The 12,743-nt window shown below is 44.7% G+C and overlaps 1 protein-coding gene across 1 annotated transcript in view; it reads left to right on the top strand.

Annotated features, from left to right (window-relative positions):
* Nucleotides 1-12,743, top strand: part of DLGAP2 (DLG associated protein 2) — a 511,962-nt gene that overhangs the window by 116,233 nt on the left and 382,986 nt on the right. Inside the window, exon 3 of the mRNA XM_029595762.1 lies at nt 7,579-7,726. Within this exon, the coding sequence (XP_029451622.1) occupies nt 7,579-7,726 (148 nt within the window). The remainder of the gene's footprint in view (nt 1-7,578; nt 7,727-12,743) is intronic.

Below are 12,743 nucleotides of genomic sequence, written 5' to 3'. Positions count from 1 at the left end.
TTATTTTTGATCATAAGGGGGGGGGAAGGATTTTATTGTGGATTACTACAGTTTTGGTGGATTTCTGACCATTCTGGAAGGAAGGAAGGAAGGAAGGGCCCCCCCCCCCCCCACCGTATCCAGAAGGATTAGGCCATTGATTTTTTTTTTCCCAAGCTGCAAGTCAAAGGCAAGGGTGAAGCAAATTTGGAAGACCTTGATAGTTTTGGACTTACTCCAGAATTTTTCTCAGACCCGTGTGGATACTGGAGTCTGTTTTTGAACTTGGGGGATTATTCTATCTTCTGCCCAGTTTATGCTGCAGTTCCAGTAATGTTTCTCTACCCTCCAAGAGGAAGGGTTGTTAAGGAAGGATGGTAGTGCAACAGGGAGGAGACCAACCTGAAGGAGCAAAATGGACAAGGAGACTATGATTTTCTGAACACACGTTTTTGGTGTTCTTTCTTATCTTCACTAATCTTGCTTGGATACTTATTTTTAAACTAAAGTAAACCTTTTCTGTTGGTCTCCTGCTATATTATTTTTCCTCTTATTATCGGTAGTGAATTGATCATGAGTGGAGTGCCTACTGGTTGTTGGCAATTGATTTTTTGTGTTTTTTTCTGCTGTGGTTTTTGTCACCCATGAACACCAGCATACCTCACTCACTGGATGAAGTTAACAACCCAAATGGGGGTCTGGCTACATTTTTTAAGAAATTTCCAAAGTCTATGAACCACTCTTCGACTCTGAAAGTTTCCTGAGAATTTTTTGGGTTTGTATTTTTTCAGTAAGTTATAGATAGTGGGCTGGATTTAAAATCCAGCTATCAAACTTTTTGATGAGTGTCTAATTTTAAATGCTTTAAAATTTTACCTCCTAAAAAGTTGCATTATTCCCCAAGTGCATCTGCTGAAGAATATCAGGAAGTTCCACTGACCGCTAGCAGCTCTCAGTTGTGACTTCTTCAACTATTCAATTCTTCTTAGCATTTAAGGACTAGGGGGTCAGCTGCACTAAGATGTTTCTGCAATTGTATGTTCATGGGAATAGTATTATTATTATTATTATTATTATTATTATTATTATTATTAATTGCATTTCCCTCCTACCTATATAAGCTAGTGTATCACATTCTAAACACAAGTGACTCACAAATAATATCATAACAACAGCACAATAACGAAACAATTTACAAATCATCATCCAACCAATCAATTATCCCATTTACAAACAATCTGCCTGAAGATAAGCAGAAAAATCACTGCTACTGCTTCAAACTTCACTTCATTCCTGCCCAGTGATCACAGAAAGTAGTTACACTCTCTGTTTTTTTGTCACCGTAAGACCACTGACTGAAATAGATATCAGAAAAAGCCCTTAAAGCCTACTTTTTCAAAGCTTTTTTTTAACTCTCAGAGAGCTTCTAAGAAGAGATCTTTATCTGCTAAATTAAAGAGAACAAATGAAATTTCTTAACACATGCTCAGATCTTTCAGTGAGAATACATCAGCGTCGATTGATCCAGATGTTAGCTATAGGCTAGTTAAAAAGATGCTTCACCATGATTTGTCCTTCATCCGGTCTCTTTGCCAACTTTTCCCATTTAAGCTCTCAGGAGGCTGGCATGTCACACAAGCAAGACCTAGTAGCAATAGTTACCAATTATACCGTGCACCTGTTATTTGTTTGTTCATAGATCCATTCAAGTCTATGGCTCAAAGACTTGAATGGCCCATAGACCTGAACGGGGAACATAAATTTATGAGAGAACAATTTTTGTTTAAATTCACGGGCACCCTCCATTTATTTTAGGGGTCCACAAATGAAAGAAAATGGGCTCATTTATTGCATTTTACCCATTCATTTCAAATGAATGCATTTTCCTAATGATTGTTGGATTGCACAGTTTGAGAAAGTAATGCTCCATAAAGAAACCATTGCACTGTAAAACCCCCTGCCTTCTAGCCATAAAGAGACTTTAAATTCAAATGTATCAAATGTTTATGTCAATATCAGAGTCTAATTCACTAATCTTTTTCCTTTAAGACACAGAATGGGTTCAAAGCTTTAGGGATCAATAAAAAAATGCACAGTAACTAAATTAAGATCCTAAATCAAAGATGATTTTCAGCAGATTCTAGGAGCTTTCAGCTGAAAATTCCCTAAATCTAGGAACTCAAAACTTTCCCTTAGATTTATCATTCTGTTATAATTATAGCAGAATGATAAGGTGTGAAAAAAAGGAACGGGGGTCGAAAGTGGGCAGTTGGCTGCATCGCGGTGGTGCGGTTTCATCCGCCGCAGTGTGGCTGTGCCGCACACTATCGTCCCCATAGGGCCAAGGGAAATGGTGTAGTTATTCCCTGCAGTGCTGCCGCCGACAATGTGAAAAACATTATCGCCCGTAGCGCTGCTGGGAGATAAATCCGCCTAAACTATGCCTGCATTCCTCCCCTTCCCTTAATTATAATAATACCATCACGATACCGGCACATCGCAGAATAAGAATGACCCTGTAAATTTCCAAAACTTAGGCCTGTAATTTATATTCCTAATTCTGATTTTATAGTGCTGAAAAACAGTGCCAAGCACCTAACTTTTTTCCCTGCACTAACTCCGCCACTGTAGCCACCCACATTTTAGGTAGCTGGTGAAATTAGGTTCCTAAATTTAGGTCCCTCAGTCAGTTTTCAAAGGGGCTGATTTTGGGCACTGTGATACAGGAGAAATCCCCCCCCCCCCCCCCCCCCTAAATTTTGAAGGACTAGATCCAGAGATCTGGTCCGGTCCACCTTAAGCTTAAAACAGCAGGGAATCCTGGTCTGGATGGTGGTTCCTGGGAAGGTGTATAACTAGCGGAGGGAACAGGAGGCCCACAGGAAAGAAGGAAGCCAGAGAAAGAGAGTGCTGCTGAACTGTGTAATACTACATTTGTATTGTTGAACTGCAAAGAATAGCAGAACTGCTTTTTTTTTTTTCTTTCTTATCACTAATAAAGAAATTAATGCAAGATTTCTGCCAAAGACCAGCCTGAATCTGTCCTCTGGTTCCCCTAAAACCACTCACAGTACCACATGCCCTAGCTTCTAAAGTTAGATTCCTGAATCCTCTAAATATTTGACTCTTAGGTGAATCAGGCCCTACTGTCTTTAAGAGCAAAGCCAAACTTTTGTTTTGGTACAGCTAGGCCAAATTCCCAAACCTATTTTTGTCTGTCAATTGACTTCATGTTAGTTCTATATAAAATATCTCTAATGGATGCTAAATTAAATCAAAGAGCATCAAGCAAATTATGAATAGGATTTCTGTAAGAAATTAATAATTAAATAAGGGCAGCACACAATGTTAATTTCTTAAATTAAGTAATGAATTAAGATTGGCCTGTATGCACTTTAAAGCCACAGCACTTGAAATGTCTTTAATAATTCAGTTGGCAGTTAAATCTAACAAAATCATTTAGAGCTCTGCATTCTGATTTTATTTTACTTCCAAGAAATATAGGGGTCCATATTCAGTTGCTGAGTGACTAGATAAGTTAGCCGGATACACCTATTTGGCTAACTTAACCGGGAAATTCAGCAGCATGCAGTGCCTTTCATTCCCCCCCAAGCTGGGGGGGTCAGGAGGCCCCCCCAGCTTGGGGGGGCCTCCTGACCCCCCCAAGCTGGCCAAAAGTTCCGGTTGGGTCCAGCGGGGGTCCCGGAGCGGAGGCGCGGTGAATCACGTGACGTCCGCGTCACGTCGGAGTGACGCCGACATCACGTGCTCCTCGCAAAGGAATACAGGAATGGCTTCCTGACTCCCCGCTGGACCACCAGGGAGTTTTGGTAAGTCTTGGGGGGTCAGGAGGGTGGGGGGTTTAAGTGTTTATTTAGGTTCGACGTATTCAACATAGCTATGTTGAATAAGTTGGAAATCGCGATCGTTGCGCCTCATCACTTTTTTAAGTTAAAAAAAAAAAAGTTGCGTTTTACATATGCGTTCAAAACGAATGCACACCCCTAGAAATTATTGACATCCCATACAAAATAAAAAGCAAAGTACAAAAGCAAAGAGATACATTAATTGCCCATCAACACTGAAGCAACTACCTAGAAAACAGCTCCTCACACATGCTATGTGCATACATCGGTCTAATGAATATCAGTAAACAAAAAATACCCAAAGATTGCAGACATTATTATGAACTACATCAAGATGTAACTAAAACATGGCTAGATGAGGGAGATGGAGTCTCACTAAATGAATTATGCCCAGAAGGTTTTTCCATTATTAATAAACATGAACCAAGAACAATATATAGGAGGAGTAACAATTTTATCCCAAAACACTATCAAGATGCTCCAAATCCCACTCCTGCAGGTAGCAAAATCAGAATGCCTACTAGTGAAACTAAGAGATGAAAATCTGATAGGGCTCCTAGTGGTCTATATTGACCCCCCTGAAAATAGCATCTCACCCGCACAAAATCTAACCAAACTGGTAAAAGAAATGATGCTTCTCAAACAGGACATACTCAAATGCAAACTACACATGACAACATATCATACAACCATATCTAAGATAAAAAAAAACTTAGAAAAAGATTTAATGGACCCCCACAGAAAAAGCAAAAGATATGGGAATCATTGACATTTATCCCAATGATGGAAGAAGGTCTCAGAAAGACTGGCAGCATTACGTCCAACAATCTGCATCTTGGATCCAGACCTATCCAATTTGTTAAAGCAGGAAAGTAAGACCCTCACAACCTGGGCCATCCAAAATTGTGAATTCCTCTCTCACTGAGAGCCTACTTCCTACAAATCTAAAATAAGCTGTAGTGCAGCCACTAATAAACAATACAAATCTGGATCCAGATAAACCTGAAAATTACCTCCTGATGTCCAATATCCATATTCTAGGGGAAATTAATAGAACAGTCAATAAGAGCGGAACTGAATGACTGGCTCGCAGAAAAAGACTAGCTGGACTCAAATCAATCCAGATTCAGAAAAGATCATGGAATAGGAACAGTGCTAGTCAATCTTCTGGATGATCTTCTGAGACATTGTGATAGAAGTCAGGCAGCAATGTTTAACACCATAGATCATAATATCTTACTATCCCAATTAACAGAAACCATTCTAAGCATAAAGGTCCTAACCTGGTTCAATACCTTTCTGTTAGATGGACAATTTTAAACTATACATGTCAATGACAACCCTGGACTATGAGGTCCCCAAGGTTTCATACTGTCACCACTACCTAGGCTATTCAACATATATCTTAAACCACTGACATAGCTGGTTCATATTTTTAACAAAAGCCTATGCAGATGATGTCCAGCTTGTACTACCATTTGATCTGGATGCAACAACTATAAAGCAGCTAAGCACATAACTTATAGCCATCCAAGAATGGACAAAAAAACAACAAACTCCATCTGAGCTCAAAAGACTTGGAGTTACACAGGACTTGGAATTCACCATGCTCCCACAAATCCTAGCAACAGCAGAGTTGCCATTTTCAACTAGAAAATTTGAGAAGTGTTCACCAGGTGATTGCCCGGGAACCAGGAACCCCCCAGGAGGAGCCCGTAGGGTCCTGGCCCCTTGGGACTTAGGTCCAGTAACAGAGAACCAGGAAGTCCAATGGTAATTGAGTCTAGCACAAGATTTTCACCCGGGTACCCAAAACCCCCCAGGAGGGGCCCGTAGGGTTCTGGCACTTTGGGACTTGGGTACTAGAGAGAGAGAGTCCAGCAATAGAGAACCAGGAAGTCCAAAGATAATAGAGTCTCTAAATGAGCAGTCGTGAGTAGGAGCAAGTAGAAACCTGGAGTGGGGTCCGCAGCCAGCAGGTGAAGGCAAGGCTGAAGGCTGAAGCAGGAACAGAGACGAGCCGGGATCAAAGGCAGGCGGCAACAGAGCGTGGTCAGGGACGAACCGGGGTCGAGGCAGGCAGCAGGCAGAGCGTTGTCAGGGAAGAACCGGGTCGTGGCAGGCAGCAGGCAGAGCGTAGTTAGGGAAGAACCGGGTCAAGGCAGGCAGCAGGCAGAGCGTAGTCAGGGACGAACCAGGGTCGAGGCAGGCAGCAGGCAAAGCGTAGTCAGGGACGAACCGGGGTCGAGGCAGGCAGCAGGCAGAGCATAGTCAGGAACTCCAAGGTCAGCGGCAGGAACACAGCAAGACGAAGCGCTACTCAGAACTACAAGACTGTAGTGAACCTCGTTGCAAGGCGATGAGGGAACATCCGGACGCTGGTTATATCTGTCTCGGAGCGTGACGTCATCAGCGCAGGCGGGGCTTGACTTCCGGGTTCTGGGCGCTCAAAGTAGCCGTACTCGCGCGCGCGTGAGGCCGCGGTGAGAGAGACAGGCAAATGGCGGATGCCACATGGAACTGAGCGCGTCCTTGGGTCCTGGAGACCGCGGAGTGCGGCGTCCCCAGACGCGGAGGTAGGCGCTGGTCACGGGGAAGAGAGGGGAAGCGGTGCAGACCGCAACAGTGTATGTATAGTATGTATCATTATTGTACTTTATGTTTTTAAAGTTTGTAAGCAATGTTTTCTCTGGATTACTGGGTAAAAACTAAGCTCAAATAAAGAAACAAGACATAAAAAACGAGTTGAGTAGCAGTTAAAGCAGGGGACGTCAAAGCCCCATTACAGAGGATAGGAGTATTTCAGAAAAAAACAGCTAAAAGCCATTAAAGTTGTACATCAGTAATGCCCCATCCCTTAGTCATCAAGAGGGTAATTTTCAAAGCATTTCTGTGAGTAGAACTGTGAGTTATTTTCAGAAATAGCTTATTATAAAACTGGCTGCCCAATCTGTGGATGAACGTATGTTCTGTATGCACGTAAATTTACCCAGACTGAACAGAGGTACTTCAGAACACAGGGATGGATAGTGGCTTGAACTTAACCATGGATACTTTTGGATTTTCAAAAGTATCCATGTACATTTTCCCCCAAACACTCCATATAGTTTTGATAGGGTCATTTTCAAAGCAAACGTGCTGTAAGGTTGCCTTATACATCATTGTGACTTATGTGCATATTTGCAGATTTTCTGATAAAGGTTCTTACAAAATTACTACCCAAGAAACCACCAAGTTTGTGACACATTGTGAAGGTGCAACAGAGAAATAAGAAGGATACCAGCAACATGGCTGAGAAAGTAAAATAAAACATACATCCAAAAAGTAATCATAGGAGCCAGGGCATACAGTGTATGTATGGAGTTAGAGGTAGCAGTAAGACTTCAGAAATAAACAGGTGCAATCTGAATAACATTTACTTACCTTTTTCTGGCAGGACACCAAGCAGAGTTAGAAATTACAGTTCACACTGCTGGAAAATGCAATGCTACTGGCAAATGTAGCTAGTTGGTGCCAAGACAATGGACTTAACATCTGAATTTTATTTTAACAATTTCCTTTGCTGAGGAAGATTGCCACTTGTATTCATTTTTAATTGTATGAAAATTTACAATTAATTTGTTTCATTTATCATCCAGTGTAATTTGCATTTCTGAACATGAGATATTATTTGTGATGCATGGTTTATTTAATAATATGTTTCCCCTTACTTTTTCTTTTTTTTTTTTTATAGCCAGAGCTATCTACAAGCTGCAAGTGAAATGCCAGCTGGACACATATTGGATCCATCTGTGAACTACAACTCTCCCAAGTTCCGATCAAGGAATCAGAGTTATATGAGGGCAGTGAGCACGCTCAGTCAGGCCAGCTGCGTCAGTCAGGTTGGAATCTATCATTAAAATTTGTTCTTACTTGGATTGAAAGACAGCATAGATTGGGGCTTCCCAAAGGTGTTCTGGTGGCTCCACAGCCAACTGGGATTTTAGGAGATCCACAATGAAATGTGCATATACTGGGTTTTCAATGTATGTAAATTTATCTCATGCATATTCATTGTGGATATCATGAAACGTCAACTGCCTGTGGGGATACCTTGATAACTTTGAGAAGCCCTGTCTGTAAATCAAAAACTGATTTATAAATACATGAATTTTGTTGTCATTGTGGGATGACTACTGTATACAGATGTGTTTCAAATATATTCTGTCATATAATTACTAGGGATGTGAATCGTTTTTTGATGATTTAAAATATCGTCCGATATATTTTAAATCGTCAAAAATCGTTAGGGCCACGATACAATACCAATTCCCCCGATTTATCGTCAAAAAATCGTAAATCGGGGGAAGGGGGAGGGCAGGAAAACCGGCACACTAAAACCCCCTAAAACCCACCCCCGACCCTTTAAATTAAATCCCCCACCCTCCCGAACCCCCCCCCCCCAAATGCCTTAAATTACCTGGGGGTCCAGTGGCGGTCCGGAACGGCAGCGGTCCGGAACGGCCTCCTGCAATTGAATCGTGTTGTCTTCAGCCGGCGCCATTTTTCAAAATGGCGGCGCAAAATGGCGGCGGCCATAGACCAACACGATTCGACTGCAGGAGGTCGTTCCAGACCCCCGCTGGACTTTTGGCAAGTCTTGTGGGGGTCAGGAGGTCAGGAGGCCCCCACAAGACTTGCCAAAAGTCCAGCGGGGGTCCAGAACGACCTCCTGCAGTCGAATCGTGTTGGTCTATGGCCGCCGCCATTTTACGCCGCCATTTTAAAAAATGGCGCCGGCTGAAGACAACACGATTCAATTGCAGGAGGCCGTTCCGGACCGCTGCCGTTCCGGACCGCCACTGGACCCCCAGGTAATTTAAGGCATTTGGGGGGGTTCGGGAGGGTGGGGGATTTAATTTAAAGGGTCGGGGTGGGTTTTAGGGGGTTTTAGTGTGCCGGCTCACGATTTTCACGATTTTCACGATACTTTAAACACCCAAACGGCAACAATACGATTCCCTCCCCCTCCCAGCCGAAATCGATCGTTAAGACGATCGAGGACACGATTCACATCTCTAATAATTACATTTTTGGAAAATCTAACTTCACAATAAAGCAAGCAGAGCTTAAACAAGGTCTTTCTATATACTTGTCACATAAGAGTGTTCAGGGAGACACAAATACTCTATTCAGTGAAATTTTAAGTACATGTAATGGAAAGTTTCATAGTTGATAGCATTAAAAAAAACCAGAGCCCACCAAGTCCAATTTCCTTTAGCTGAAGTATGCGTATCTCGATGTGGAAATGTGAGAGAAAGTGAAAACAAATTTTCTGCATACATAGCCCTTTCAGCTGCACATGAAAAAAAAAAATCCTTTCCAACCCCAAATATGGCAAGTGGCAAATGTCCCTTTCTTAGCATCTTTCTCTGGAATCAAATTAAATCATCAAACCCACTTTTATTCTCCAAAGTCTATTTGGATTTCTCTTTAATGTTTACTGAAATATTGATGCACAATCTTTCATGACTTCAGTAATTTTTGAGTGACATATCCCTTCCTTTGAAGACGATGTTTTTTGCTTAGGCTGGGTGGATAGAAGCGAGCACAGGAGGTTTGTTAACACTGTGAGCAGCTTGCCTGCAAGCACATATTCAAAAAGATAATGCTTCGAGGAGTTTCTCTTTAAAAAGTCAGGTGGCATGCATACCACATGCAAGAGCAGGTGCAAAGTAATAATGAAATTGTAACGTTACTTTCCCCCTCCCAACCTAACCCCATCGTTCTCCCCCCAGGCAAAAGTATGGATACTATGATATAGCACACATACTTTTACCTGCACTGAGGGTGGCTATATTCAAATGGCTTTTTTACATAAGCAAGCATGTTCACCCAGATAAAAACATTTACTGCCTTAAAGGATAATTTTCAAACAACTCCCTGTGGTCCCATATACTTATGTCTATAGGCCGGCAGAAATCTAGTATATTATAATTTACTCACATCAGTACATGCAGATTTTAAAATTTGCTTAAATCCAACCTCACTATACAGATCTATGTTTCAATACACCTGAATATTTTGCAATGCAATGAAAGCACGTACTTTCTCCTAGGTCAAGCAGGATGGTAGTCCTCTCATGTGGGTGACATCATTCGATGGAGCCCGGCATGGAAAACTTATGTCAAAGTTTCTAGAAAACTTTTAGAAGCTTTGACTGGCACACTGAGCATGCCCAGCATGCCACTATCCACACATCCATGCAGGATCTCTTTTCAGTCCTTTCTTTTCCGCGGAGCTAACGTCTTGCAGAGGTGAAACTCGTGCCCTTTTTCTAGGGAAATTTTTCAAAAAATTAAGTTATTTTGCTTGTTTATTTCCCTGCACTGGGTCTCTTTCCGGTTCTTTTTTCTCGGTCGGTAGTATTTTTTCAGGCTTCTCCAGTACTGCCAGTCGTCGTGTCTTATGTGGTTCCCAGTGAGCCCTCATGGTGGCCTTGGGCTTCCGTCAGTACCCCCAGTGCCCCTGGACTAGGTCCCTAATGGATCCGCACAAAGTGTGCATCCTCTGCCTGGGGGCATCGCACGATGTTCGGGGCTGCGAATTGTGCACTCAAAACACCCCAAAAGATCATCGGGCCAGGTTAGATAAGATGGAGAAAGTTTTTGGCTTGGGTAAATCTGAACCCTTCACTTTGGTATCAATGTCATCGATGCCTAAGGACTGAGGGGAACCACTCATCCTCGATCCCTCAGTGACCACTCCTCCCCTGAGGCTTGTGGGGGAAAAAGGCTCCGGGGGATCGCCAGTCTCAGTCTCCTCCAAATCGCAGGCTTCAGGATCGTCCTCCTCATCCTCGGCATTGGGGAAAGACTGGGCTGAGCACTGTGGGAGGTCGCGAAAGCACTGTCACCGGCCCCGTCTGCATACGAGCTGGGCTCAAGATGGCTCCAGCGCTTGTCATCTTGCCCCCAAAGCTATCACAGCAAGAGGAGTCTCCATCCTTCCTCGATGCCAGTGGCCCAAGGCCGTCCACACAGATTCCGGTGCCAGACATCGATCCTCCTCAGGGTTCAGAGGAGGAATTGGCCTCTTCCCTCTCCTCTCAGCCTCCCCTTTCATCAGAGGCTTTTGAGGCGGAGTTGGAACGTCAGGTGCGCCTGGCAGTGGAATGTGCTCCCGCCATCCAGACCGGCACCTTCCTTAATGCCGGTGCCAGCCTCGACGCCCTCAAGGCCAGTGCTTACTCTGATGCCGGTGCCCGTGCCGATGCCAGTGCCTGCACCGATGCCACTCATAGTACTGGGGCTGGAGCCATGTTGGACCATCTTGACGTCTTCCTTGCTATCCTCCAGACCCAATTACTGCCGGCGCCCCGCGATTTCCTGATGGGCTGTCGGGGCACCAAAATGCAAGGCATGTGAGCTTGTCCTCATGGGGGATTTGTCCAAGGACAAGGGCCTGTCAATGCCCTCCACTCCACGTGGCCCTCTTGCCCCCCCATCCGGCACTCCTGGGGCTTGGAACCAGACCTTCGGCTTCCTCGATGCCCCTGGGTTCCTTGGGTCCCCTGCCTATGGATAAGCCCAGTGCTTCCTGACCCCCATCTCCAGGTGGCCGAGATGACCCTGAGGACTCATATGACCCCTGGGAGGAGGACACCTCCGATGGTTCATCACTGAATTCTGATGATCTTCCATTGTATCCTTCCCCTCGGAGGAGCACCGCCGTTCTCCACTGGAGGACTTAAATTTCAAGGGGTTTGTCCGGGTGATGGATGAAGCCATTCCCTTTCAACTTATGATAGAGGAAGATGCCCGTATAAGATGCTGGAGATCCTTCAGTTTGTGGATGCCCCGAAGGATGTTGTAATGGTGCCTGTTCTTGAGATTTTCAGAGAGCTGCTTCTTTGGCTCTGGGTGCACCCAGTCTCCGTGGCCCCAGTGAACCGGAAGGTTGATGGGGTGCACCTTGTGCAGCAGTCCGTGGGATTTGAGAAGCACCAACTTCCCCACCAATTGGTGGTGGTTGAATCTGCGCTAAAGGAGGCAAAGGGGTCAAAAACCCATGTCTCAACCCCTCCTGGCAAGGACAACAGAGCATGGGATGTTATGGGGAAGAGAGTGTTTCAAGGCTCCATGTTGGTGGCCCGTATCACCTCTACATTTTGTATATGACCAAACATACCTGAAACCTCTGGAAACAAGTCCAGGAGGTTGCGGATGGCCTGCCGCAGAAACTTCAGGAGGGCCTCATGACACTTGTCCAGCAGGGCTTGGAGTATGGGAAGCATGAAGTATGCGCTACCTATGATATGTTTGAGATGGTGGGCCGAGTGGCAGTGGCCAGCATTTCTACACAGTGTCTTGCTTGGCTTCATGCCTTGGACCTCCGTCCAGAGGTGCAGGACTGACTAGCTGACTTTCCTTGCACCGGGGATAACCTGTTGGGTGTCAAGGTCAAAAAGGCAGTCGCACAGCTGAAGGACCACCATGAGACCCTCCAGCAGTTGTTGGCTATTGTCTTGGCTTTGCCGGCGTCTAAGAGTTCTTCCCGGCCAGGACCATGGAGACCATTCTTCAGGCCGCAGAAGTACTATCTTCCTGCCCCTTGCTCTCGACCACAACAAGCCAGCACCAGGGGCAGATCTCAGCAACCCCAGGGTCCTAAACCTCAGCCAGTACCCAGGCTAGCCCCACTATGGGGTTTTGACTGGATGTGAGGGAGCCATAAGCCAGTCGCCGCTTCCGATGGGTTTTATCCATCATCTGTCATGGCTACAGGCTGAATCTCATGGCTGTTCCGCAGGATTCTCCCCTGTGCCTACAATGGAGTCCCGTCTCACACCCCTAAGTGCTCCGAGGGGAGCTTTCAGCCCTTCTAATGGCAAGAGCAGTAGAACCTGTCCCTCGGGAG

This window comes from Rhinatrema bivittatum, chromosome 3 (genome assembly GCF_901001135.1).
Source record: "Rhinatrema bivittatum chromosome 3, aRhiBiv1.1, whole genome shotgun sequence".
Taxonomy (NCBI): Eukaryota; Metazoa; Chordata; class Amphibia; order Gymnophiona; family Rhinatrematidae; genus Rhinatrema; species Rhinatrema bivittatum.
This window is presented reverse-complemented; position numbering and strand designations above follow the sequence as displayed.